The 25,699-nt window shown below is 48.3% G+C and overlaps 2 protein-coding genes across 4 annotated transcripts in view; one reads left to right on the top strand and one right to left on the bottom strand.

Moving 5' to 3' along the window:
- Positions 1-3,232: 3,232 nt before the first annotated feature.
- Positions 3,233-5,171, bottom strand: LOC120227835 (cytochrome b-c1 complex subunit 9). The gene is made up of 2 exons (XM_039225846.1): positions 4,984-5,171; positions 3,233-3,491 (listed from the first exon to the last, which is right to left on the bottom strand). The coding sequence occupies exons 1-2, from the start codon at positions 5,131-5,133 to the stop codon at positions 3,450-3,452; spliced, it is 192 nt and encodes a 63-aa protein (XP_039081777.1). The 5' UTR covers positions 5,134-5,171; the 3' UTR covers positions 3,233-3,449.
- Positions 5,172-5,246: 75 nt separating this feature from the next.
- The window catches only part of ZMAT5 (zinc finger matrin-type 5), a 28,371-nt gene continuing 7,918 nt past the window's right edge, over positions 5,247-25,699 (top strand). Inside the window, exons 1-4 of one of the 3 annotated variants that reach the window (XM_039225837.1) lie at positions 5,247-5,577; positions 17,595-17,702; positions 18,449-18,597; positions 24,248-24,310. In XM_039225837.1, coding sequence (XP_039081768.1) covers positions 18,471-18,597; positions 24,248-24,310 — 190 coding nt within the window. In that variant the 5' untranslated portion in view covers positions 5,247-5,577; positions 17,595-17,702; positions 18,449-18,470. The remainder of the gene's footprint in view (positions 5,578-17,594; positions 17,703-18,448; positions 18,598-24,247; positions 24,311-25,699) is intronic. The other 2 variants (XM_039225832.1, XM_039225843.1) reach the window with 2 other exon arrangements.

Here is a 25,699-nt window from a genome sequence, read left to right as displayed (position 1 = left end):
AAAAACAAAAAGCACACTGACTAATAATAATAGTAAAAAGAATTACTGTGTTACCCAGTAATTCTATTTCTGGTATATACCTAATATATATATATATATATATATTTTTATATATATATATACCTAATATACCTGATTAGAATCAGGATCTTGAAGATACTTTTGTACATCCATGGTCATAGCAGCATTATTCAAAATAGCATAAACATGGAAACCCAAGTGTCTACTGGATGAATGGATTAGCAAAATGTGTATGTGTATGTATACATACACAATGAAATATTACTTAGCGTGAAAAAAGAAATTCAGCAAAATGCTACAACATGGATAAACTTTGAGGACAGTATGCTAAAGAGAAATAAGCCAGCCACAAAAATACAAATACTATGTGATTCTACTTATAGGAGGTACTTAGTCAAAATCATAGGGACAGAAATTATAATGGTGGTTGCCAGAGGCTGGGGAAGGGGAGAATGGGGAGCTATTGACTAGGTAGTGAGTTTCAGTTTCACAAGATGAGGACAGTCTGGAGATGGACAGTGTAAGGCTGCACCACAATGTGAGTATATTTAATATCCCATACACCTAAAAATGGTTAAGATGGTAAATTTCGTTATGTGTATTTTATTTATTTTTTGAGAGAGAGAGCATGAACAGGGGAGAGGAGCAGAGAGATGATCTCGAGCAGGCTCTACATTCTGCGTGGAGACCAACTCAGGGCTCGAACCCATGACCCTGGGATCATGACCTAAGCTGAAATCAAGAGTCAGATGCTTAACCGACCGAGCCACCCAGGCAACACCCTTTTTTTAAACATGAGAAAACCAAATTTATTTATTTTTTAATGATTATTTAGTTTGAGAGAGAGAGTGTGTGAGCAGGGGAGAGGCAGAGAGAGAATCCCAAGCAGGCTCCACACTGTCAGCACAGAGCCTGATGCTGTGCTCGAACTCACAAACTGTGAGATCATGACCTGAGCTGAAATCAAGAGTCGGTTGCTTAACCCACTGAGCCACCAGGCACCCCTATTTTATTTTAAAATTTTATTTATTTAGGTCACCTCTATACCATCATGGGGCTCGAACTCAAGAGCAAAAGTTGCAGGCTCTTCTGATGGAGCCAGCCAGGAGCTTGAGAAACCAAATTTAATAGCATGCATATGCACGTAGGGGGTGCTCACACAGATACGGAAATTCTCTGGGGTTGCTAATCTTTTGCGTCTTTGTTGATTTGATAGTCAAAAAAGAGCATTCCATTTTGTTTATTAATGAAACTGGGCATTTTTTCATGTCTGTAGCCATTTGTATTTCTTGTACTAACTTCTGAGTTATTTACCTTTTTCTTATTAACTTGTAAGACTACTTCATGTATTAGTGAGGTTGGTACTTTGCCATATATGTGTTGGATCTTCCAGTTAAAACAAGGCTGTCAACAACTGCGTATTTCACCTGAACAACAGTTCTTATTTTGGATGTTGTTTTCATTTTTCCCATTATAAAAAACACCATGATGAACATCCCTTATGGGTACCCATATTTTTTAAGGAAAATTTGCCAGAAGTGGGATTTCTTGGGTCAAAGATATGCACATTAAAGACTGTAATACATAGGTACAAAATATCCTTCAGGAAAATGGTGCCACTTCACACATACTTTCTCATAGTACAAGTTCCATATAGATTTGATACAGAATGGCATTTACAAGGAGCACCTGGGTGGCTCAGTGGGTTAAGTGTCCCACTCTTGATTTCAGCTCCGGTTATGATCTTGCATTTCATGAATTTGAGCTCCACATTAGACTCCTCGATGACAGTGCACAGCCTGTTTGAGATTCCCTCCCTCTCCCTCTCTGCCCTTCCCTCTCTCTCTCAAAATAAATACACTTTAAAAAAAATTGGCATTTACAGTGTCTCCTGTAGTTCAAGCCTCATGTTTCTCACCACATGCCTGGTAGCACCTACCACAATGCTTCACACAGTGGCCACCCAAATATTTGTTGAATGAATGAATGTACTATGTTCCTTGAACCCCCCTTCCTCACAGCCTTACTGTTCCACAGCCTCCTGAAAGAATCTTCTGGTTCTCCAGGTCCTTAAACATCCCCCCATATCTCTCTGCCAGTAGTTATGTCCATGAGCCAGGATCTGTGACTGTATTAACTACATTTAAATGTTTCTTTATTTGGGGGAGAGGGGAAGAAGGAGAGAATCCTAAGCAGGCTGTCAGCACAGAGCTCAACAAGGGGCTCAGTCTCATGAACTGTGAGATCATGACCTGAGCCAAATTCATGAGTTGGATGCTTAACCGACTGAGCCACCCAGGCGCCCCTAAAAATGTTTATTTTTGAGAGAGAAATGAAGATAGACAAAGCATGAGTTGGGGAGGGGCAGAGAGAAGGAGACACAGAATCTGAAAACAGGCACCAGGCTTTGAGCTGTCAGCATACAGCCTGCCGTGCGACTCAAACTCACAAACCGCAAGATCATGACCTGAGCTGAAGTTGGATGCTCATCCGATGACTGAGCCACCCAGGTGCCCCCAAAATAAAATGGAATTATTGGGGCACCTGGCTGACTTAGTTGGTAGAGCATGCAACTCTTTTCAAGTTTTATTTATTTAAGTAATCTCTACAACCAACATGGGGCTCAAACTCAACTCCTAGATCAAGAGCTGCATGCTCCACCAACTGAGCCAGCCAGGAGGCCAGGATCAAGCATGCAACTCTTGATCTCAGGGTTGTGAATTTCAGCCCTACACTGGATGCAGAGCTTACATTAAAAAGAGAGAGGGGGGCGCCTGGGTGGCTCAGCTGGCTAAGCGTCCAACTTCAGCTTAGGTCATGATCTCACGGTTCGTGGGTTTGAGCCCTGCATCGGGCTCTGTGCTAACAGCTAGCTCAGAGCCTGGAGCCTGTCTTCGGATTCAGTATCTCCCTCTCTCTCTGACCCTCCCCTGCTTGCATTGTCTCTCTCTGACTCTTAAAAGTAAACAATAACATTTAAAAAAAAATAAAAAGAGAGAGAGAGAGTGGAATTACTGATTTAGAAGCAAGAGTTGGAAAGTAACACCTCCAATTATAGCTCATGTTTTGCAAACCAGAGTTTTTTGGAAGTTAATGGGGAACCCGAAATAATGGAACTTGCCCTTCAGATGTTTGCAGAAAACTCTGAAGTGGTCACAACCAACGAGTGAAGATCAGGTAGAGTTAACAAAGCACTAGATGCAGAAGCATGTCTCAAGGACAATTTACATTTATTTGCTGATGACTGATTAAACGTACTTCAGACACAGAAGTTAAGAGTCTGTCAGGTGAAGCCATCTCTTGCCAACAGCTAAAGGTGGTCGGTGACGAGTAATGTGAGCATCATCTTCAGGCTGAGGCCCTGGTTCTGGGCAAACAGCTGGTGGATGGACCTTGTCTTTCTGACTTGGGTAGAGGTCTCCGAGGAACTACTTATTCTCATACTTGTGCTTGATGTGTTTCCACAGCTTCTGCATTTTAAAAACACAAACTTTTAGTTTTGTTTCTCACGTTTTGCAGCTACTCCCACTGTCCTGGTCTCTAAAACAAGCTTGAGAGAAACATGTATGATGTCTGGACAGCTGGGGTGGGCAAAATGGAAGCAACACTAGGCTTGACGCACATTCCAAACACTTGTAAAATGCTTTGATATTGTCAATTGCCATGTAAAATTAAGTGGGAAAGGATGATCTTTCTTTTACAGGAAGCTGAGGTAAAGAGATTGAAGTAACTGCTCAAAAGTGCACAATTAAGGAGCAGAGACTGGAAGATGCCTTATTTTCTCAACTCCCAGGTATTACTCAAGAGATCCTAAATGCATAGCCCCAAATAATTGAATTGTTTTTTAGTTTCTTAAATATTTGATTCTTGGGTCAGGAACTAGTTAGGATTTCCATTCCTAAAGGCACAGAATGGTAAGTTTTGATGACATACCTAAATGCCTTTCCCAAACACTGGGAATGGCCAACAGAAATGCTTTCAGGAGATGGAACAGTGGCAACACTTTCAGAGGGGCATTAAGTTGTCCAGGCCACAGACCGTACAGCATTAGTGGGCAGAGTCGGCCTAGGCTGTAGGGTCAGACAGCTCTGAATTAAAAACACAAGTGAATGGCGAAACAAGGCGGCCATCTGTAGGAGACCTTCCCTAGTATGAGCCACAGTGTAATGATATAAAGTGTGTATGGCATCTAGCACACTGTTCGCACACAATGAGTCTAAAAGGTATGGTCATTCCCTACCTACGTTCTCCTGAGGAAAGTCACAAAATGTTATTTTTCTGAGTGCACCACCTACCAGGTCCTGTGGCACCTTGTCTGTATCTCACATAATCCTCACAGTAATTCTCTACTCTAGTTACTATTATTAACATCTCTGTATCACAGATAAGAATGAAGCTTATAGAAGTTAAGAAACTCGCCCAAATGAACGCCACAGTTATCACGTGACAAGGCCCAGTCTTACCATCCAGGCCTCTGATTTCATATTCCCATTTCTTAACCATTATTACTACCGTGTCTGCGTGGGAAGCCTTCGGGAAGTGAAGCGTGCAATCTGAAAAGGCCAGCCATAGAATCTAAAATGTCCTTTTCACACTTGCCCCCTCATATCTGCCCTTGAAACTTTCAGAGGAGACAGTGGGACTCGCCACTGACTTCTAATGGGGTAGCCTTAGTTAAGTCCTTTGCTCTCACTAGGCTTTAGTTTTTGCTTCTGCAAATGAACAAGTGGTATGTAGGAGGTGAGATATCTATTTATAACCACCACCCCCCAAATGGGATCTACTAACCTCATTTAATGTTTGGGGATTCACAGCTGGTGGAGAGGACATACGGCAGTCGACCGACAGAAGACGCCCATAGCTTTAACCCCTCTTTGTAAGGAAAACTAAGTCCCACCCCACCTCCACTCCCACAGTCACCCCTCAGGTGGGCCCAAGGTCAGGGATGGCCCAGTCCCTCACCCCCTCGTTGATGTGTTCGTAGATCGCGTCCGCGCCTTGGTCGAAGGCGCGCTCGAAGAACAAGGCGCCCACGGCGATGGTGAGGGCGAAGGTGGAGGTCCTGCGGAACAGTAGAGAATACAACCTCGCAGTAAACGCCGGGGCCGCCATCTTTCTCCACTGTTGAGACCACGCCTGCGCCGCGGCCGACCATGCTCTCCAAAAGCCCTAGACGTGCAACACTTTATGGGATTTGTAGTTTTTCTGAATCTCAATGCTTGTCATTTTGAACGACAGAGGCAAGTGATGGCTTGCAGAGGGGGAAAATCTCATCGGAGTCAAATCAGGACGGCCCAAATAGTATGGTGTGATTTGTTATCCAATTTTTCTCCTCTGTAATCTCTTGCTGATTTAATACCTAGAACTACAACACCTAGAAGCCCTCGCGCTTCTTTTACCTCCCCCCCGCCCCGCGCTGTCTCTGCTATGATTCCCAAAGGTTTCTGGGAACGGCAGACTGATACTCAAGGAAGGACTACGAATCCCAGCAAGCAGTTCGAGACACGAAGGCGCGGAAGGAGGAGGAGTTCGGAGCCGTCGGCCCGGCAGAGCCAGGTACCTACTTTGGCAGTACGTCTCGAGCGGCGAGTCTTAGTCTTCTTTCCCCAACGGGTGGACGTGGGCTCTTCTTTCTAAGCCCCTGACCCCCTGTTTGGGCCGCAGCACTTAACGGAACGGGGAGTGAATAAAAGGGCGAGAGGGCCTCGCTGCCTAGGTATTCGGCTCATCTCAGCCTGTCACCTTTGTGAACCCCGTGTCCAGGCCTAGAGTTGGAGCCCTTGGCAAAAGTTGGGTCTTGGGGCTTGAATTGCTTTACCGGGCCTCTTTCCTATTCCCGTCATACCCGGGCTTTGCCCGGTAGAACCCTGGCCTAGAAAGGGGAGATCTGGAGACCACTCTTTCTTTCTTGGGAACAGAAATAGCGGGGGCTGGGGTGCCTGGGTGGCTTAGTCGGTTAAGCGTCCGACTTTCGCTCTGGTCAGGATCTCGCGGTTTGTGGGTTCGAGCCCCGCGTCGGGCTGTGCTGACTGCCAGCTCAGAGCCTGGAGCCTGTTTCGGTCTGTGACTCCCTCTCTCTCTGACCCTCCCCTGCTCACGCTGTCTCTCTCTCTCTCTCCTAGAAATAAAAACATTTTAAAAATTAAAAAAAAAAAAATAGCGGGGGCTTTGGAGTACTAGTGCCGTTCAATTGATGCTTTATGAGCGTTGCCCTGGACCATGTGCCAGGGACTTAGCGGTGAACAAGTCCCTGCTCTCATGGAGCGCTTGTGTGTGGACAAATGGGGAGGTGCGGTAACCACAAACAAGTAGTACTTTAAAAAGCAAAAAAACGGTTGATTGAGGAGAGTCTGGTGTTGCTATTTTAACCAGGATGCCTAGGGTGACACTTAACTAGGGACCTGAATGAATAAAAGTCCCATCAAACAGGAAAAGGTTGGTGCGAAGGACTTGAGGCTGCAGCAGTCCTGGAGTACTTGAGGGAAAGCTGTAGGGCAGACTGTGAAGAGGTGGGCTTGGGTCAGCCCAAGGCTCATATGCGGCCTTCTAACCCATAGTAAGGAGTCTTATTTCTTTCTAATTGCTCTAGGAAGCCACTGAAGGGTTTAACCTGGGATGTGACATGATCCAATTTACATTTTAATGTCATCATTCTGACTGCTCTTTGGAGAGCACATCGAAGAGGGAAAGTTACCGGGTTGGGTCAGTTGGGATTGGATTAGAGTAGTGATCAGATTTGGGATGTATTTTGGGAGGTAGGACAGACAGAACAAGCCGACAGATGGGGGGGTGGGGCAGGAAAAAGCAATGGAGGATGACAGTATTTAAATTTTGACCTCAGCAACTTAAAATCCACAAGGATGACCTTAAATTCCGTTTGGCCACGTTTGGTTTGAGCAGCCCCTTAGTGGAGATGCCAGGAGGCCAATGGGGATTTGGATCTGAGTTCAGAGGAGAGGCCTAAAAGGAGAGGTAAAAGGGATCGCATAGGTACTGAAAACCAGGGATTAGGGGCCTGGGTCTGCCTCTGACTTGGAAAGGTAACAAGAATGCCTGACTGGGTATTGGGAAGAAAAATGTGAAAAGCTCCACAACATGATGAATTAACCTTAACTAGGGTTATTTTCTATTTGCAAAGCATCCTGGTAGCTCCTTAGGGTAGAAAGATGTGAAGCTTCTAGGAAAGAGTTCTTATGTCTTGCTAACAACAAATCTGGCTGGTGGGAAGTTCAGGGGATGGAGGGATTATTTTAAGTAGAATGGGTAGGAAAGACAACAGGGAGTTAAGGTGTGGCCTGTTTTATTTTATTTTTAGCTAATTCTCATTTTGGAGCAACAATTTTGAAATACTTAATTTTCTTTAAGCCATTTACTTCAATTTAGAATGATTCTATACATATCATAACTTTAGAAAAATAAGAAAAATGACCTTCACTTTTCCTTTAATGTTTGAACTCAAGTTGAACTAAATTTCTTAAAGTCCTTCAAACAGCTGTTTTAACAGCTTAATTACATTTCTTTACACATTTATTTCACTTGTAAATTTAATATGTTTGATTTCCTTTTTAAGTACTTCAGATTCATAACTTAACAAGTATAATTTCCCAAGAATTTCCTAAATGTTACCAGAAAATCTAATAAATTAAGCTTACAAACATAATGAATTTCAAGTTTTGGGTTTTTTTTGGTTTTTTTTTAATATTTTATTTCTTTCTGAGAGAGAGAGAGACAGTGTGAGCAGGGGAGGGTCAGAGAGAGGAAGACACAGAATCTGAAGCAGGCTCCAGGCTTTGAGCAAGCTGTCAGCACAGAGCCTGACGTGGGGCTTGAACCCACGAACCGTGAGATCATGACCTGAGCCGAAGTCGGACGCTTATCCGACTGAGCCACCCAGGCGCCCCAATGAATTTCAAGTTTTTGTAAACAGTTCAACACTTTTAACAGACTTAGATTCTTTTGTGTCACTGATTCTCAGTCTGGGAAGCTAAAACAAAAATACAGGTGCCATGTCTGACGTGAAGTTAACATATGAGGGGCACCCTTAGTAGCTGTCACAGCACTCCAGCTGATTCTGATATACAGCCAGTGTTTCCAACCATTGCTAACCTCTCAATTTGAAATCAGAAATCTGGGGCACCTGGGTAGCTCGGTCAGTTGAGCGGCCAACTTTGGCTCAGGTCATCTCGCAGTTCATGGGTTCAAGCCTCGCGTCGGGCTCTGTGCTGACAGCTAGCTCAGAGCCTGGAGCCTGTCCTCAGAGTCTATGTCTCCCTCTCTCTCTGACCCTCCCCTGCTCACGCTGTCTCTATCTCTCTCAAAAGTAAATTAAAAAAAAAAGAAATAAGAAATCTAATATTAATTAGATTTCTATATATTATTTTTAAGTTGTATTTATTTATTTTTGAGAGACAGAGTGCACACACATGGCGTGCGCACACAAGTCGGGGAGGGGCGGTGAGAGAGAATCTCAAGCAGTCTCCACACTGCCACTGACTGAGCCAGCCAAGTGCCCCAGTATATTTCTCAGTTCTTAACTTCTGTATTTTAAATTGGAATTGCAATGCTTTTCTGTCATGTACTCAACATGTCAAGTTCTTTTCAATGTTATAGATATTTTAACTTATTATTTTAAAAATGTTTTTAATGTTTCTTTATTTTGAGAGAGAGAGAGAGAGAGCAAGTGAGCAGGGGAGGGGCAGAGACAGAGGGAAAGAGAAGATCCCACGCACTGACAGTGCAGAGCCTAACGCAGGGCTCAAACCCGTGAACCGTGAGTTCATGACCCAAGCTGAAATCAAGAGTCCAATGCTTAACAGACTAAGCCACAATGTTATAGATACTTAGCATACACTGATTATTACTAAACCTAGGTCAGGAACGTCAATATAATAAGTCTGATTTATTTACCTCTATTTTCAATTCGAAACTTACCTGGAGATGATAGTTTTGGTTGGTTGTTTGTTTTGAGAGAGAGAGAGAGAGAGCACGTGCACGTATGCACATGAGAGGGATAGGGAGTGGGGGAGGTGGTGGCGAAGAGAGAAATTTCAAAGCAGGCTCCATACTGTCTGCAGGGATCCCAGAGCGGGGCTCAATCTTAGGAACTTTGATATCATGACCTGAGCTGAAATGAAGAGTCATCAAATGCTCAAATGTAGCCACCTAGGTGCTCTACCTCCAGGCTTTGTTTCTTAGGGGGTACTAGACTCCCTGATTAAAATGCAAATTTCTGGGCCCCCATTCCAGACCTTCTGAGTCTGAATTCCTGGAGATCTGACAGAGGAGACTTCATTTGTTTTTTGTTTTTTGAAAAAAATTTTTTAAATCTTTATTTATTTTTTGAGAGTGAGACAGAGAGAGACAGAGTGTGAGTAGGGGAGAGGCAGACACAGAATCTGAAACAGGCTTCAAGCTCCAAACTGTCAGCACAGAGCCTGACACAGGGCTCGAACCCACGAGCTGTGAGATCGTGACCTGAGCCGAAGTCGGACACTTAACCGACCGAGCCACCCAGGCGCCCCAAAGGAGACTTCATTTGTATTAAGCTCTGCACCAGGAGCCATGGGAAATCTTGAGAAGGAGTCCTTTTAAGAAGGTTGATCTGATGCTGCCCAGGATGGGGTGAACTGAAGAGGCTGGATCAGGTACTAGGAGGTGAGGACTGACTTGGGCAGCAGTGATGGTGGTGACAGGACCGGCCTAGGGGCAGAAGAAGAGGGAGGCAGAAGCAGTTCTGAGTCTGAGGTTTCCGGTTCAGAAGCCTCTTTCATACTATTTTTACCTTTCCTATTTGGAAGCTCTGGCCTCCTGGGACCTGTAACTATCTGATGAGAAACCTTGTCTCCAGCCTATAACTCCCTGGAGCCTAGATTCCAGTTTAGCCAACCTGTGCTGGGCCAAGTCTGCTTGGAATCAGAGTGCCTTAAGCCTTCAGCCAGGGACTGGGGGTAAGATCTGCTATAGAGCTTTTTTTTTTTTTTTTTTTAATGTTTATTTGTTTATTTTTGAGAACGAGAGAGAGGTAGACAGAGAAGGAGGCCGAGAATCCCAAGCAGACTTCCTGCTCTGAGCACAGAGCAAATGTTTGGTTAGTGAGTAAGTGGCTGAAAAGGAAACCATAGAACTTGAGGGCTATACATGCGTCAGGGGATTGGCTCCTTTGACTCCACTCAGGATATTTTGGGATATGGGGCACCTTATACCTATGGTCATCACATATTTTAAACTGATTTAGTTTTTTCATTTGTTTATTTCACTGTATTAGTTAGCTATTGCTGCATAATAGATTACCCCAAAACTTAGCAACCTAACACAACAAATATCTAATACAGTTAGTTTTTTAGGGTCAAGAATTTGGGGGGCACCTGAGTGGCTCAGTTGGTTGAGCATCTGATTCTTGATATCAGTTCAGGTCACAGTTTCATGGTTCGTGGGTTTGAGCCCCATGTCAGGTTCTGCGCTAACGACACAACCTGTTGGGATTCTCTCCTCTCTGCCCCTCCCCCTGCGTTCACTCCTTCAGAATGAACAAATGAGTAAATTTTAAAGTTATTTAAAAAATTTTTTTAATGTTTTATTTATTTCAGAGAGAGAGAGAAACACACACACACACAGTGTGAACAGGGGAGGGTCAGAGAAAGAGGGAGACCCAGAATCCTATGCAGGCTCCAGGCTCTGAGCTAGCTGTCAGCACAGAGCCCGACACAGGGCTCGAACCCACAAACTGTGAGATCATGACCTGAGCCAAAGTCAGACACTGAGCTGACTGAGCCACCCAGGCACCCCAAAAATAAAGTTATTTTTAAAAAAAAAAGAATTTGGGATGCCTGGGTGGCTCAGTCGGTTTAACGTCCAACTTCGGCTCAGGTCATGATCTCACGGTTCGTGGGTTCGAGCCCCACATCAGGCTCTGTGCTGACAGCTAGCTCAGCCTGGAGCCTCCTCCGGATTCTGTGTCTCCCTCTCTCTCTGACCCTCCCCTGCTCATGCTTTCTCTCCTTCTCTCTCTCTCTCAGAAAAAGAAAAAATGGGAGTGCAGGTGCAGCTGGCTAACTTAGTCAGTGGAACAAGTGACTCTTGATCTGAGGGTCATGACTTCAAGCCCACATTGGGGGTATATAGCTTACTTCAAAAAAAAAAAAAAAAAAAGAAGAGGAACCATATTTTTTTAAAAAAGAATTTGGGAGTGGTTTAGCTGGGTAGTTCTGGCTCAGAGCTCCCATGAAGTGGCAGTCAAACTGTCTGCTGGGGCTCTACTCATCTGAAGGCTTGACTGGGCTGGAGGATCCACTTCTAAGCTTACTCACATGGCTGTTAGCAGGAGGTCTTAGTTCCTTGCCACATGGGCCTCCGCACACGGCTGTTCACGATATGGCATCTGGCTTCCCCCAGAGTAAGTGGTCAGAGAAAGAGGTACCAGGATGGAAGGCATATTGTCTTATCTTCTGATTTTGGAAGTAAACGCCATCGTGTCTGTTCTCTTAGTGACACAGACCAATCCTGATAAGTTTGGGAACAAACAACACAAGGTGCAAACCCCAGGAGGTGGGGACCACAGAGGCTGGCTGCCATATCCACAAATATGTATTGAGCACCATCGGCATGCCAGACACTATGCTAAGCACCTAGTATCCATGATTTAATCTTCATAGTAATCTTACAGAATTATATTATTACTCCTGTCAACTAGGTGAGGCCCAGAGCATGAGTAGATTACTGAGAGTTTCACAACCTAGAAGTGGCAGGGATGAGATTCAGGCCTAGGTTGAATGCTTAGAGTAAGGATTGGTATAGATAGTCTGTGTGACTTTGGGCAAGCTTTCCGCCTCTCTGTTCTTCAGTCCATCTACCTTAGACTAGCATTTCTCTGAGCATGGTCTGTGGACTATGCATCCAAGCTTCCTTAGATCCTGGTCCTAGCCCAGACCTGCCGAGTTAAGAATTGCTGCGGGTAGGGGTCCCACTGCCTTATGATGCCGGAAGTATGATGATGCATGTGCCTTACTCCAGGAGGTGGAACACGTACGTGAGGTCAGGATGAGAGAGGTGTATGGTTGCTACTAAGCACTGAAGCATCTGAGGAAGCCCCCTAACATAATGGGGCTCCTATCAGGGAAGACATCTAGATCTTCCTGGCACTTCTGTTGGAGTTGGGTTCTGAGTGGGTAGTCTGCAGGCCACCCCCACAGGCAGTTCCGATGCCACTAACTCCAGACGGCAGGCATATGTGGCACTGGGACATTGCTGTGCTTCTAGTGGGCGTGCAATAAAGCTGTCCTCTGGCTGCTGTTTACCGTTTACCTGGGGTCTGGCGGTGCCATAATTAGAAGAAATGACAGGTGAGCTTGAGGGCAGCATGTGGTGAGCACAAGTCCTGGATAATTATTACAGTGCACATTCCAGCCCTTGGCTACAGCCAAGCTGTTGGCTTATTTTAGCCTTGTGCCAAAGACAGCTCGGTACCTGAGACGCACACTATGAAAGGAACCAAGAATATCAATGAAGCACAAATGTCTGCCCCATGACAGCCTCACAGCAGAGCAGTGTGCTGGGAAGAGCAGGGATTCAGGGCTCAACCAGACCCCAGGGGGAGTGCTGGCTCTCCACACCGTGGCTGTGGGATGTCAGCATCCTGGTAAGGTCTCCCCAAGAGAGTGCATGGGGGTCCTCAGCACCGCTGGCCCTCTAGTAGCACTCAGGCTGATGAGAAATTATTGTTATCAGTGTCTCTTCCAGTCTTGGCTCATAGCAAATTAAGAGTATTTCTGAACATGTGTCCTCATTTGTGAAATGGAGACCCTGATACCTACTCGAAGGGTCTCTGTGAGGATGAAATAAGAGAATGAAAGTCAGGTGCCTAGCATGCAGGAATGTGATGCTATCTTCCCTCATCCCATCCCACCTCCATTCTCTTTTCTTCTCTCTGCCCACAGTGTCTCAACTAATAGGTAGGTAATCTTTTCCTTGAACCCAGAAGACTGAAGTCAGGTGCCACGGGATAGCCGGGTGTGCTGTAAGTCAGTAGAGCAGGGCTCTCTTTTGGAGACAGAAGTCCTATGGGGAGGGCAGTGGTGGTGGTAAGAGACCTGTCTTTGGGGCCTTAAGTGTCTTTTTTCTCTATCCTTCCTTGTCCTGGTCCCTAGATCCACAAGCAATCGTGTGTGCAAGGCCCCGTTCTGGGTGCTGGGGTGCAGCAGGACAGACAGAACTCTCTCCCCTCAGGGAGCCTGTATTCTAGTGGGGAGGCAGGCACACATGACAATAAATCAGCACGTGAGGGGAGATGAGCTACGGAAAACAGCAGGTTGTAAGGGAGGCATAAGTGCCTGCAGCTGTCACTTTGGCTGCAGTTTTCAATCCAGTGGTCAAGGCAGGCTCACCAGGAGGGCAAGGGAGTGACCTGCCTGGGTGGTCATAGTACCAGCAGCCACAGCCTTCATTCTTTGAGCACTAAGTATATGGTAGACATCCTTATATACTCCTGCCTTGGTCAAGCCAATGTAGCCGTGGGGTCCCTATTTTATAACTGAGGATGTATGCAGGGAGATGAGGTAACTGTCTAGAGGTCACCTAGCTGATCAATGGCAGAGCTGGGATTCAAACCCACACCTGTGTGACACCAGAGGGCTGTCCCACTAGCCTTGCCTGCTGCCCCTTTGCCACGAGGAGCCACCTTGTCACCTGGTGAAGCCCCAGGGAGCCAGCAGGTGCCGTTGCAAACATGGACCTGGCTCCTGAAAGTGGGCTGGTGGCACGGCCTTTGTTCCCATCCAGGGAGTGGGCTGGATGGTTGTGTATTGCAGACAGGGCCCTGCTCACATGCTGCCGAGTGCGCCAGCCGCAGAGGATGAGGATGAATCACGGCAGAGAGGGCTGGCTTAGTCAGCGCCCCATGCTGGTGTCTGGACGCCATCAGAGATGTCCAGCTGCCTCCACCCTCCTTCCCTGACCTCCCACTCAGGGCTGCCAAGTGTGGTGGTGTGGGCTGTGCCTTGTGCAAGGACACCTGGCTGTGAGGGGTGCGTCGGAGTGAAATACACTCTGTTTGCCAAGTTGCCAAATACGCTCTGGCAGGGCACTGTGTCTGTCTAAAGGATTCTGTACCCACACCTTTTTGTAACGTGCTCCGAGGCACTTGAGAGGGAGGCGCTTGGGTCAGGACCTCTAGAAGTTCACACCTGGCTGATGCCTGGGTGAGGTCACCTTGCTGAAGCCCAGCTCCTTCCCAGGAAAGGGCCTCTGCCTCCATGGGGGCAGGCTTGTTAGGTAGGTGGGAAGCACTGGCTCCCCTGAAGCTGGTCTGCTCCCCCGATACCATCCCCAGGCAGGAGGGGCTCTGCAGAGCTGCCGTGCCGGGCATGGGTCTGGGCCTGCCGTGAGCACTAAAGTTCCAGTCCCACGTCTGCCTTGTGTTGTGTACTCTGGGCAACTCACTTCCCCTCTCCTGGCCTCACTTTCCTCATCTGTAATACAAACCAGCCAACCCTGGATGTCACTTGGGCACTGACATCCTGTTCCTTGTTCTGAGCTTCAGTTTTCTGAAATACAGGCCTTTTTGAAGACCAGTAGTAATGATGGCGACTGTCGTTTCTGGAGGAGTTCCTGTGGGCAGTCTCTACTAAGTGAAAGCATGTGTGTAGATGCTCTGATTCTCATAGTTATCCCTGGGGTGGGCACTGTTACTATCCTGGTTTTCACAGGAGGAAACTGAGGCCAGAAGTTAATTAATTGCCCAAATTCACAGAACTAGAAAGCAGTGGCACCTGGATTTAAACCTGGATGTCTGGAGAGGCCCTTAGACATCACCTGGTCTAGCTGCCTGCCTCCCCCTTCGCACATGGGGAAACTGAAGCCTGGAGAGGGCTGGTGATGGAATCACGCTAGTGACGGGACCACAGCCTCACCTAGCAGAGCTGGGACTAGAGTGCGGGGTTCACTGACCTGTACCAGACAGCCTATCACTTCCCCTGTGCCAGATGCAGGGTGGGCAGGGGAAGGAAGGCACGGGTGGGCGGCACTGCCTCTGTGGCTTTCCTTCATGATTCATGCATGTGGGAGAGAAGGGGAAACGTGAACACACACACATACACACACACACATACATACAGTCCACTCCTGAGGGGCTCATCATTCTTCTTCAGGAAGGCTTTCCTAGCAGGTGCAAGTGCAGGCACCATGAGACCTGCTCTGCCTTTCCTGGAATTGTGACCTGGGGCACCCCACAGCACCTCTCTGAGCCTCAATTGTCTCTTTCGCAAATGGGATTGTAATACATACCATTTGGACTTTGAAGGGGCCGTGTGGTCCCAGGGGTACAGTGAATGGATTAATAAAGGAGACCTGTCAGTAGTATGATTTTATGGGGAGGAGACTTTCCTAAGTGATTAGGAGTGCAGGTTCTAGATCCATCCTACCTGGATTCTAAACCCAGCTTGGGGTGCCTGGGTGGCTCACTTGGTTAAGCGTCTGTCTCTTGCTTTCAGCTCAGGTCATGATCTCACAGTTTCGTGAATCAAATGTCAGCGCAGAGCGTGCTTGGGATTCTCTCTCTCCCTCTCTCTCTGCCTCTACCCCACTTGTGTGTGTGTCTCTCTCAAAATAAATAAATAAACTTTAAAAAAATAAATAAACCCAGCTTGGCTGCTTTCCAGCCGGTATTATGACCTTGGCTAGGTCACTTCACTTCTTGGAAGCCCTCATCTAAAAAGGTGTAATGGGTCCCAACTCACAGTTTTTCCTGAGCATTAAATGAGATGATGCATTATAAAGCTTGTAGCCTAGTAGCAGCACAGGATAGGTGCTCAATAAATCAAATAGTAGGTAACTTATGGGACACCTGGGTGACTCAGACGGTTAAACGCCTGGCTTTGGCTCAGGTCATGATCTCGCGGTTTGTGGGTTTGAGCCCTCCATCAGGCTCTGTGCTGACAGCTAGCTCAGAGCCTGGAGCCTGTTTCAGATTCTGTATCTCCCTCTCTCTCTCTCTGACCCTCCCCTGCTCACGCTGTGTCTCTCTCTCTCAGAAATAAATAAAACATTAAAAAAATGTTTTTAAATAGTAGATAACTTTTATGGAGCACTTGCTTTATGCTGGACATTATTATTGTCATCTATATTTCTATTACTCTTTTATTAACAATTCATTTGGATTAGCAAATGTCTGTGTACTGGTCCCCAGGCAATCAGCTAACCTGTCAGACCCCTATTTTTGCAGTGAAAGTAGAGGCCTAGAGAGGGCCGAGTTCACGCGGTTGCCTTCTCAATGCCCTGTGTGGTTTTGTCCAGCTAAGTCTGCCGCAGAGCTACCATTCCATCTCAGTCTCCCGGAGGGCCACCCTCCCCTCCCCATTACTCTCCAGAGCCAGCAGCTCCTTAGAGCTTCAAGCTTCGTGAATGGCTTGGTTAAGCACTCGGCCGTTAAACGTTCATCTCTTACAATTTCAATCCAATTCCTATAAGTTTACTGGCAAGACGGGGTGTATTAGAGCTGCCAAATTTAATATATCAAGTCTGTGTGTCTGGGATGCGGTTTCTCAGCAGTAATAGGAGAAGAGAGGTTTTATACGTTTTCATTTTGAATGACTGTCTGTTCCTGATCCCGTTACAGCCCTTGACTTAATGGCCGCTGTCCCTGTCTGCCACAGGAACAGCCTTTTCCATCGACCCACCTGACTGCCTGGGCAGTCCAAGGGGCTTGTTTGTCTCTGTCTCTCTCCCTCTTTTTCCCAAGATACGTGCCCCCATCTATCTGCCCTGTGGTCAGGTCCCGGCTGTATCTTTAATTTGCCAAGTCCTAGGAGTCAGCTGCTTGAGGAGGTCACTTTCCTTCTTCCTCTGGAACTCAGAAACCTATTCTGGGAAATGAGAGATCCGACTATAGGACCTGAAGGGTAAGGGGCTGGTCTAGGCCCAGCCCTTGTGATCCCACTCAACAGCCCAGATTGGACCCATTCATCCTCTGGTCTTTCAGCAGCAAACTGGGAGACCCACGGGCTGGCCCTGACACTCACATATTTGCCTCCTCCCAATGGCTGCGCGTCTCCTGGGTCAGGTATGGCAGCTGTGGTCACTATGGCTGAGGGGTCTTAAGACTTAACGCCTGAAACAGTCTCATGTCCCTCTCTGACCTGCCACCTAAGAGTTTAGCTAATATCTTGGGAAGCTGTTTGCATTTCTGCCTGAGCCCTGTGGCTTCTGTAAGCTTTGAGCTGACTGTGGAGGCGAGGACACCCAGCAGTGGGATTTTAGGGCACTCGGCTTCACCTTCTGCTCACCAGCTGTGTGACCTTGGGCAGATCACTTCCTTTGTCTGAACCTCAGTTGTCCCGTAAGGAATATGGGAATTAATCCACTTATTCCTCAACTATTGGTTGCCTACTCTGTACCATGCACCACTTTGGGTGCTGGGGCTTCAGCAGTAAACAAAACAAAAATATCCCTGCCCACCTGGATTTATATTACTGTTGGGAGAAAAAGATAATAAACATAACAAGTAACTTACTACTTCAAAGATGATAAAAATGAAGCAGGGAATGGGGAAAGCTAAGTAGAGTATTCTGCAATTTTAAATAAAGCTGTCACAGGAGATTACTGAGAAGACAGTATTTGAGTGAAGATTGAAGGAATCAAGTGAGCAAGGATAGCAAGTACCTGAGGAAGAGCATCCAGGCAGAGACCAGCAGGTACAAATGGGGGAGGTGGCTGAGTGCCTGGTGTGTGGCTGGCGTGTGCGACAAAGCAGAGATGAGGCTGATGTGGCCAAATTGGAGGAAAGGGAAGAGAGGAAGTCCAAGTGAATAGGGCCTGGGGGGCAGGGGTCAAAGGGTATAAGGTGTGGTTCTCCTACCCAGCTGCATCTGAGAACTCCCTGGGGAGCTTTACAAAAGTGCCTGATGCCTGGGTCTCCCCTTTTGAGGTTCCACTGTTCCTGGCCTGGGGTGGAGGCTGGGCATCAGATTTGTTAGAAGATCCCTCTGGGGCGCCTGGGTAGCTCAGTTGGTTAAGTATCCGACTTCGGCTCAGGTCATGATCTCGCAGTTCGTGGGTTTGAGCCCCACCTCAGGCTCTGTGCTGACAGCTAGCTCAGAGCCTGAAGCCTGTTTCAGATTCTGTGTCTCCCTCTCTCTCTGACCCTCCCCTACTCATGCTGCCTCTCACTCGCAGAAATAAATAAAACATTTAAAAAAATAATAATAAAAAAGAGGATCCCTCTGAAATGAGGCCTCCCAACCCGTAATCAGTAATCATTCCAGTAATGATTCGCCTGTGTGGTTCCTCCTGGGCTGTCCAGGGGTTGAAAGAGGGTTTGTGTAAATAGAGCCTTCCTTACACTGGCACTCAGGGAGTGCTTGTTTGGTGTTGTGTGCTTTGGGCCTTGGTGTGTGGCGTTGCCTCCATACTCTTGACTGAGTGCTTTGTGACTTCTCAGGCAGTACCTGGTGGAGGTGGCCATGGGGAAGCATTACTTCTGTGACTACTGCAACCGCTCCTTCCAGGACAACCTCCACAACCGCAAGAAGCACCTGAATGGGCTACAGCACCTCAAGGCCAAGAAGGTCTGGTATGACATGTTTCGAGGTGAGTGCTGGCTGACCGGGCAGTGGGGCTGATAGAGGCCAGCTCTCAGATCTTTACGTTGCCAGACAAGGAAGTACCATGTGCCACAGTCTAGGTTGACTCTTTGAGTTGCAAAAGAGAGGAGGCTGTGGCCACTGGCCCCTAGGGACAAATGGACACTGAAAGGGGCAATCTGGAATGTGAGCTCCTTGCCTCAGTAATCTTGACTGAGGGCTCCAGTCTGCCAGCCTCGGGGGACACTATGGCCAGGAAGAAGGCTGTTTCAAGGAGGCAATGTTTGAGCCAACAGCTGGAAAGATAGCGAAAAGCCAGCCACAAGCCACACCATTTTGGGCAGAGGGCATGCGGAAGCAGGTGGCCAAGAGCAAAGTACCAGGTGCTCTCGGAGCAGAGGAGAGGAGGTGTGGCTGAACACAGGGAGAGAGGAGGGTGGTAGGGACAGGCTGGTGTCAGGGCAGGGCAAGGGCCAGATTGTGCAGGCCTGTGGAGGCCACAGTAGGAAGAGTGGTTTGTCCATAGGGCAGAAGTGGAGGGCAGCCTTTGAAGGGTATCAGGCAGTGGCCAACATGACCAGATCTACACTTGACAATGACTACCTGCTGCATGGGTGTAGGGTGCAATAAATAGCTGTTGAATGGCTGGCTGCTGGATGAATAATCAGCTGCTGAGGGAGGGCTTTTCCGGAAAGGCTTCTCAGAGCAGGTGCTACCAAAGCAAATGAACTCAGGCCGTAAGCACCTAGCGCAGGGCCTGGCACCTTCAAGGTACTTGCCTCAGGGCAGTTGCTGCTGCTGCTGCCCTGCTGTCATCAGAACAGACAGGGAACTTGGCAGTGGGGTGGAGGGGGGATAGGAGCTTCTAGAATGAGCTGGGGCAGGGCTGATGCTTCATGAGTTGGGGAGCAGGATTCCCAGGGCAGAAGGAAGGAGCTGAGTCTCAGCAGCTGAGAAGGGGAGACAAGTTTTCCTGGTCTGAGACTCAGAATTTACAAGAAGGGAGTGAGGATTTATGGAGCGCCTGCTGCATGCCAGGTGCCTTTTGTGGTTTGTCATTTGCTTTATCAGTAATCCTCTAAGGCAGATCTCCACCCTTCAAGTTAGGATCACCTAGAGACCTTGAAATAAAAAACCCTGGTCACCAGACCCCATCCCCAGAGGCAGGTTTGAGGTGGGGCCTCAGCACATTATTTTCAAAGCTCTCCCAGACTCTCATTTCAGATGAGGAAGCTGAGGCTCAGAGGCTTGGATGACAGAGGGTGGCCAGGCTGCTCAGCAGGCCAGGCATGGCTGAGGTTATAAGGGACTGGGAGTGGGGGCAGAGTGGAAATCAGTGGCAGAGGAGTCTCCTGGGTGCTTGGGAGGCCTCTGATTCTGGTGTCAGGCAAAGGCTCTCTGTCCCCCAAATCCAGTGGAGACTGCTGTCTGGCATGGAGCCAGGCTTCAAGATTACCTTGCTGTTTGCTCCTACCCCCACATTCTTAGCTGAGAACAGGTGGGGCTTTGGGTCTAGGGCTGATTGGCAGAGGCTATTGTATCACATAAAGGAAAGATGGAAGAGTGGGTACCATAAGCCCCTTGGCAGGGGTCCTGCCTTCCTAGTATCCTCTCCCGTCCTCAGGCACATTCAGTCCTTTGAACAGCCCTGCAAGGGAGGCTGCGTGGGCGGGGGGCCCCACTAAAAGGTGTTGACTTCAACATCCGGAATGGTGGATTACCCACCCAGGGTCCACAAGCTGGCCCATGAGCTCTTTCCACTTTAGGGGGCTTCCCCGGGGCTCCAGCTTACCTGCGCAAAGTGCACAGCACAGACTTTGGGGAGGCACACGGCACCCCAGGCTGGGCTAGGACTCAACATCCACTTAGCTCCCAGCTCTATGGCCTTAGACAAGTCCCCTACTCCCCAGAGGGGAACTGACCATCCTTCTGCCATGGCCAGGACAAACATGAGTCCTGGAGCTAAGCTGACGGGCTGTCAGTCCCAAGGTGTCACTCCCAGTGTGGCCCTAAATCTGCCACGTGTAAAACAGCCATAACAACAGCACCCACCTCCCAGGGATGTGACGGGGCTCAGTATATTTCTTACACGACTGTGGCTTGGAAGGGTTCACTCCATAGGAACAATGTTTATGGATCCACAAAAGGATTGGCCTCAGGCCCTTTATCTCACGGACTCACCTAGTCAGACAATACTCGGTGAGCACTTAGCGTGTCCTCCCCAAGGCAGGCTCTGAAGACTTACAGGTGAATAAAACAGGGCCCCTCTCCTAAGCAGCCTCACTCCCAGTTACAGCAGTGTGTTCGACGCAGAGCCCCTGTCTTATGCACGCCTCCATGCCCTGCCCGCCTCTCCCGCCAAGCTCCAGCCACCCTGGCCGTTGCAGGTACTGTCCTCTCTGTGGGCATATTTTTCCTATTGTCCTGCCCTCAGCCTAGCCCTTCCATCCCAGAACTCAACTCAGGCAGAGCGTCCTTAGGGATGCTCTCCCCTCCATCCCCCAGACAAGGTGAGGTCATTTGGCTGAATGCTAGCTGCTCCTGTTTAACATGTCCCCATGGCTTAGTGTGACTGTTGGACTGGAAGGGAGGAGCAGGTCTGACTTAACTCTCCACTAAATCCCCATCCTGGCATGGCGCCTGGCGCACAGGACGAGCTCAGTAAATGTTTGTTAGATGAATATCTAAGTGAACGAGCAAACAAACACCAGGTACCAGGGCAGCTGTTAATTTTGGGAGATGAAGCAAGAAGGACCAGTGGGGTCAGATCACAAGGAGCCTTGAGTGCCAGGTAGAGAAGCACATCTTCTTTATGCAGGCCCTGGGCTGGGGTTCTCAGCCCTGGGTGCCCTTCAGAGTCACCAATGAGCTTTTAACAATTTTTGTGCTCTCCTCCTCAAATAATTAAAGCAGAACCTGAGACGGATGAGCCTTAGGATTATTTTATTTATTTTATTTTACCTTATTTTAAGAAGAAATCTTTTCAATTTTTATTTTTTTAATGTATTATTCATTTATGAGAGAGCACAAGCAGGGGAGGGGCAGAGAGAGGGGGACAGAGGATCCTAAGCGGGCTTTGTGCTGACAGCAGCATGCCCAGTGTGGGGCTTGAACTCAAGAACTGCTAGATCATGACCTGAGCAGAAGTCAGACACTCAACTGACTGGGCCACCCAGGTGCCCCAAAGAAGAAACTTTTTTTTTAAATGTTTATTTATTTGGCGGGGGCCTGGGGGGGGAGGGGGAACTTGAACAGGGGAGGGGCAGAGAGAAAGGGGGAAGAGAATCTGAAGCAGGCTCCATGCTGACAGCAGTGAGCTGATGTGGGGCTCGAACCCACAAACCAGGAGATCATGACCTGAGCTGAAGGTGGATGCTCAACCGAGTCACCCAGGTGCCTCGGAAGAAACTTTTTAAAGATGTTTATTTATTTTGAGAGAGAGAGACATCATACTCAGGAGAGAGGCAGAGAGAGGGAAAGAGAGAATACCAAGCTCTGACAGCTGGAGTCCTGTTGGACTTGATCTCACAGACTGAGATCATGACCTAAGCTAAATCAGGAGTTGGATTTTTAACCAACTGAGCCACCCACACGCCCTAGGATCCATGTATTTTTAATGTTTATTTATTTTTGAGGGGGGAGGGGGACAGAGCATGAATGGGGGAGGAGCAGAGAGAGAGGGAGACACAGAACCCGAAGAGAGCTTCAGGCTCTGAGCTGTCAGCACAGAGCTCAATGGCGGGCTCGAACCCACAAACAGCAAGATCATGACCTGAACTAAAGTCAGACACTTAACCGACTGAGCCACTCAGGTGCCCCAGGATCCATGTATTTTAAAAGCTGCCTGATGATTCTGCCATGTGGCTGGAGTCAAGAACCCCCAGCCAGAGGCTGGAGAGCCTGGAACTTTTCTCCCACACTGAATCCCACAGCCACGGCACCTTGGCTAGGACTCAGGCTCTGCTGTCCTACCTCTGGGATGTGGGGGTGGGCTGGGCAGTGTTCATATCAGCTGGGTGGGCTGAGTCTGACAGGCCCAGTGCTGACAGATGGACACGCTCTATCCTGCTGGCCCCGCCCACACTCCGCCAGACCACCCCTAGAGTGAGTCCTCTGGTAACCAACTCCTGACCCCAGACGCCCACCCCTGCCAGCTGCCTTTCCCTCAGAAAGAGAGGAAGGGAGAAGCTCCTCTCAGAGTCAGTCACTTGCCCAGCCACCAGGGAATCACATGGGAAAGGGCAGGGGCTTTAGGCTCACAGGCCAGGGTTCAAACCTGGCACTGCCACTTCCTGACTATATGCCCTTTCCCCCTGTTTGAACTTTAGTTGTCCCCACTGCAAAATGGGGATGGTAGCACTATGCAGTGGGTGTGAGGAGGACCTGAAATAACTGCCATCGTTTGTTGAGCATCCATGACAGAGGTTCTGAGCCCTGTGGCTGCACATTAGTGTCACCTGGGGAATGTGGTGCTGAAGCCGCTCCCAGCCCCACATTTCTGGCAATTCTAATGTGCCACCAGGGTTGGGAATCACAGGCGGCCTCTGCCAAGTGCTCTGCAGCCATTACTTTATTCAATTTTCACAACAGCCCTATGGGGGAGAATTTTCCTCCCATTACACATATGGGGAAACAGAGACTTGGGGAGATTAAGCAGCTTGCCTCTGGCCAAGTGTACCTGGACTCTGAAACCCATGGTCTTTCCTTTTCTCCAGCAGCCTCTAGAAAAGTGCCAAGGGGAAAGTGCCCAGCCCCGGCCTCCAGGGCAACGTCAGGGCCTGAATCAGGGTACCTTCCTGTCTTACTCACAGATTTTGACTGATTAGTTCCTTCTCTACAAAGAAGTACACAACACTTAAACCATAAATATGTGATAAAAAATAAATGTGGGAAAAATTGGAGGAAACCAGGGTTAAGGTTCGAATCCAGAAAGATTGCTGTGAAGTCCCGTTGAGGCTGCCAGCTGTTCTGGCTCTGAGAGCCTGCAGCTCTCAGGTATGAGGAGGGAGCAGAGGGTGACCATTTGCAGCATGGCTGTGGAGGATGCCTGAGCCCTGGGGCTCACTGGTGGGCTGCCTGGGCACCAGGAAAGTTTTTTAGTTTTCTATTATTTTAGATTCACAGGAAGTTGCAAAGACAGTATGGACAAGTGGAGAGTACCAAGATTTAAAAAACAAAAAAACTGCCCAGGTGGTTCCGTTGTGTGGTCAAAGCCAAGAACCTCAGACCTAAAACTTGGTTCTTGCCTTTGCCTGGGTCTGGGAGGGGCTGAGGTCACCTGAAGCTCAGATGCTTCCCAACATCCCCACCTGTGGTCATCCCCTTCTACACTCCTCTGTGGATGGGAACTCTTTCCTTTCCTTTCCTTTTCTTTTTTTTTAAATTTATTCTTGAGAGGGAGAGACAGAGCATAAGTGAGGGAGAGGCAGAGAGAGAGAAGGACACAGAATCTGAAGCAGACTCTAGGCTCTGAGCTGTCAGCAGAGAGCCCAATGAGGGGCTCAAACTCATAACCATGAGATCATGACCTGAGCTGAAGTCAGATGCCCAACCGACTGAGCCACCAGGTGCCTCAACTCTTTCCTTTTCTGATCCCCATGATAGGAGGTGCCTCTATGCAACTCAAGTCTGAACCCGGCTCCTCTCTCTTCTCACAGATGCAGCTGCCATCTTACTAGATGAACAGAACAAGCGGCCATGTAGGAAGTTTCTGCTGACAGGTAAAGTGTTCTACTCAGTTCAGGTCCCCCTGAGGGACCAGCATGCCCCATCCGGCCTGCTTGGATCTCTGCAGAGCCTCTCCCCTTCCCCACCCTCCTAAGCCCACACTGTGGTTTTGGTGTCTCAGCCAACTGGTAAGTTGGGGCCTTCCCAGGGGTTGTGCCTTCGGACCTCCAGGGCCTGGTCCTTATCTCTTCAGACCTAGAATGTGATTTTATCAGCTCATCCAGAACAAGCAAGTGCTGGGAGATTGCAAGTAAATCTGGACACTGATGGGTGTAATTGATTGGCCGATTAAGTTAGCCTGGGAGCCCAGCCTCTGCTCCCTCCCTCCCAGCAGGCAGGCCTGGAGACAGATGGTAACAGGTATGAGGAGAAGGATCAGAGTTAGAACCAAGGGTGCTAAGTATTGATTTGACTACTCAATACCCAGCTAATAAAGATGCATATAGATCAAAGATTTAAAAAACAAAACAAAACAAAACAAAACAAAAAAAAACCTCAGTAAATGAAGGAACCAAGCGCAGATGAAAATAAAGGTAAGAAAAATAAGACAAAGCCCAGAGAATGATTCGTTTCCTCCATGCTCGCTTTGAGTTTCTGTACACTTTCTGAGGATTTGATCCTGAGCTTCCCAGTGGCCAAGTCAAGGAGGAGAACCATGGTAATTAATATGGTGTGTAGCACTGGGGAGAGGTACTGCTGTCGGCCTAAGGAAGCCAGGTGAATGGCCACACTCCTCTCAGGAGACAGTGCTGCCCCCAGGGATGGTCACCAGGCCTGCAGATCAGGGGTTTCCCCACAGACTTCACCTTGATATGAAAACGCCACTGGTTGGTTATGCTGGTTTAAGATACCTCCAGTCTCCTGTTATTTTGAACACATTGTGGTCTCCCAGTTAAGATTTGGAAAGCTGCCCTGGGCTTTGGTACCTCCTTGGCGAAGCTACCATTAAAACCTTTCTGGCGAGCAGTCCAGCTGCTCCTGCAAGCCAGATGGGCAGGTGGGCATCAAGCAGAGGGCACACCATGTACGGTGGCCTGGATTGGGGAGAGAAAGTACGACTTTCAGGGACCCACCCATGGTTTGTTGAGGCCTGGGAACAGGGGCTAGGGGCCAGGGTGGTGGTGACAATAGACAAGCCTACAGAGGTTTGTGCAGCCCAATCACCAAAGGCTTCAGGATTTGATTCCCAGCCAGGTTGTTGGGACTGCTTGTGTGGGCGGGGCCAGAGAGATTCCAGGTTTTTCTTTGGAGGTAGAGTTGCTACTCTGGAGACTCTAAAGCCTTGCACCTAAAACTCTGATGGCCTGTCACCAGGGTACCCCTCAGCCCACGGTGGGAGCTCTTCTAAGTGGTGAGTAACTCTGTCTTCCCTGTCTTCTGTT

Source organism: Hyaena hyaena, unplaced genomic scaffold (genome assembly GCF_003009895.1).
Source record: "Hyaena hyaena isolate Hyena2069 unplaced genomic scaffold, ASM300989v1 scaffold_19, whole genome shotgun sequence".
Lineage (NCBI taxonomy): Eukaryota > Metazoa > Chordata > Mammalia > Carnivora > Hyaenidae > Hyaena > Hyaena hyaena.
This window is presented reverse-complemented; position numbering and strand designations above follow the sequence as displayed.

Bases quoted from the DNA above. Each gene is read 5' to 3' on its own strand.
- LOC120227835 (XM_039225846.1), bottom strand. From the start codon at position 5,133: ATGGCGGCCCCGGCGTTTACTGCGAGGTTGTATTCTCTACTGTTCCGC. The intron at 3,492-4,983 runs GTGAGGGACTGG...TTTAAAATGCAG, and splicing joins ACGAACACATCAACGAGGGG to AAGCTGTGGAAACACATCAA.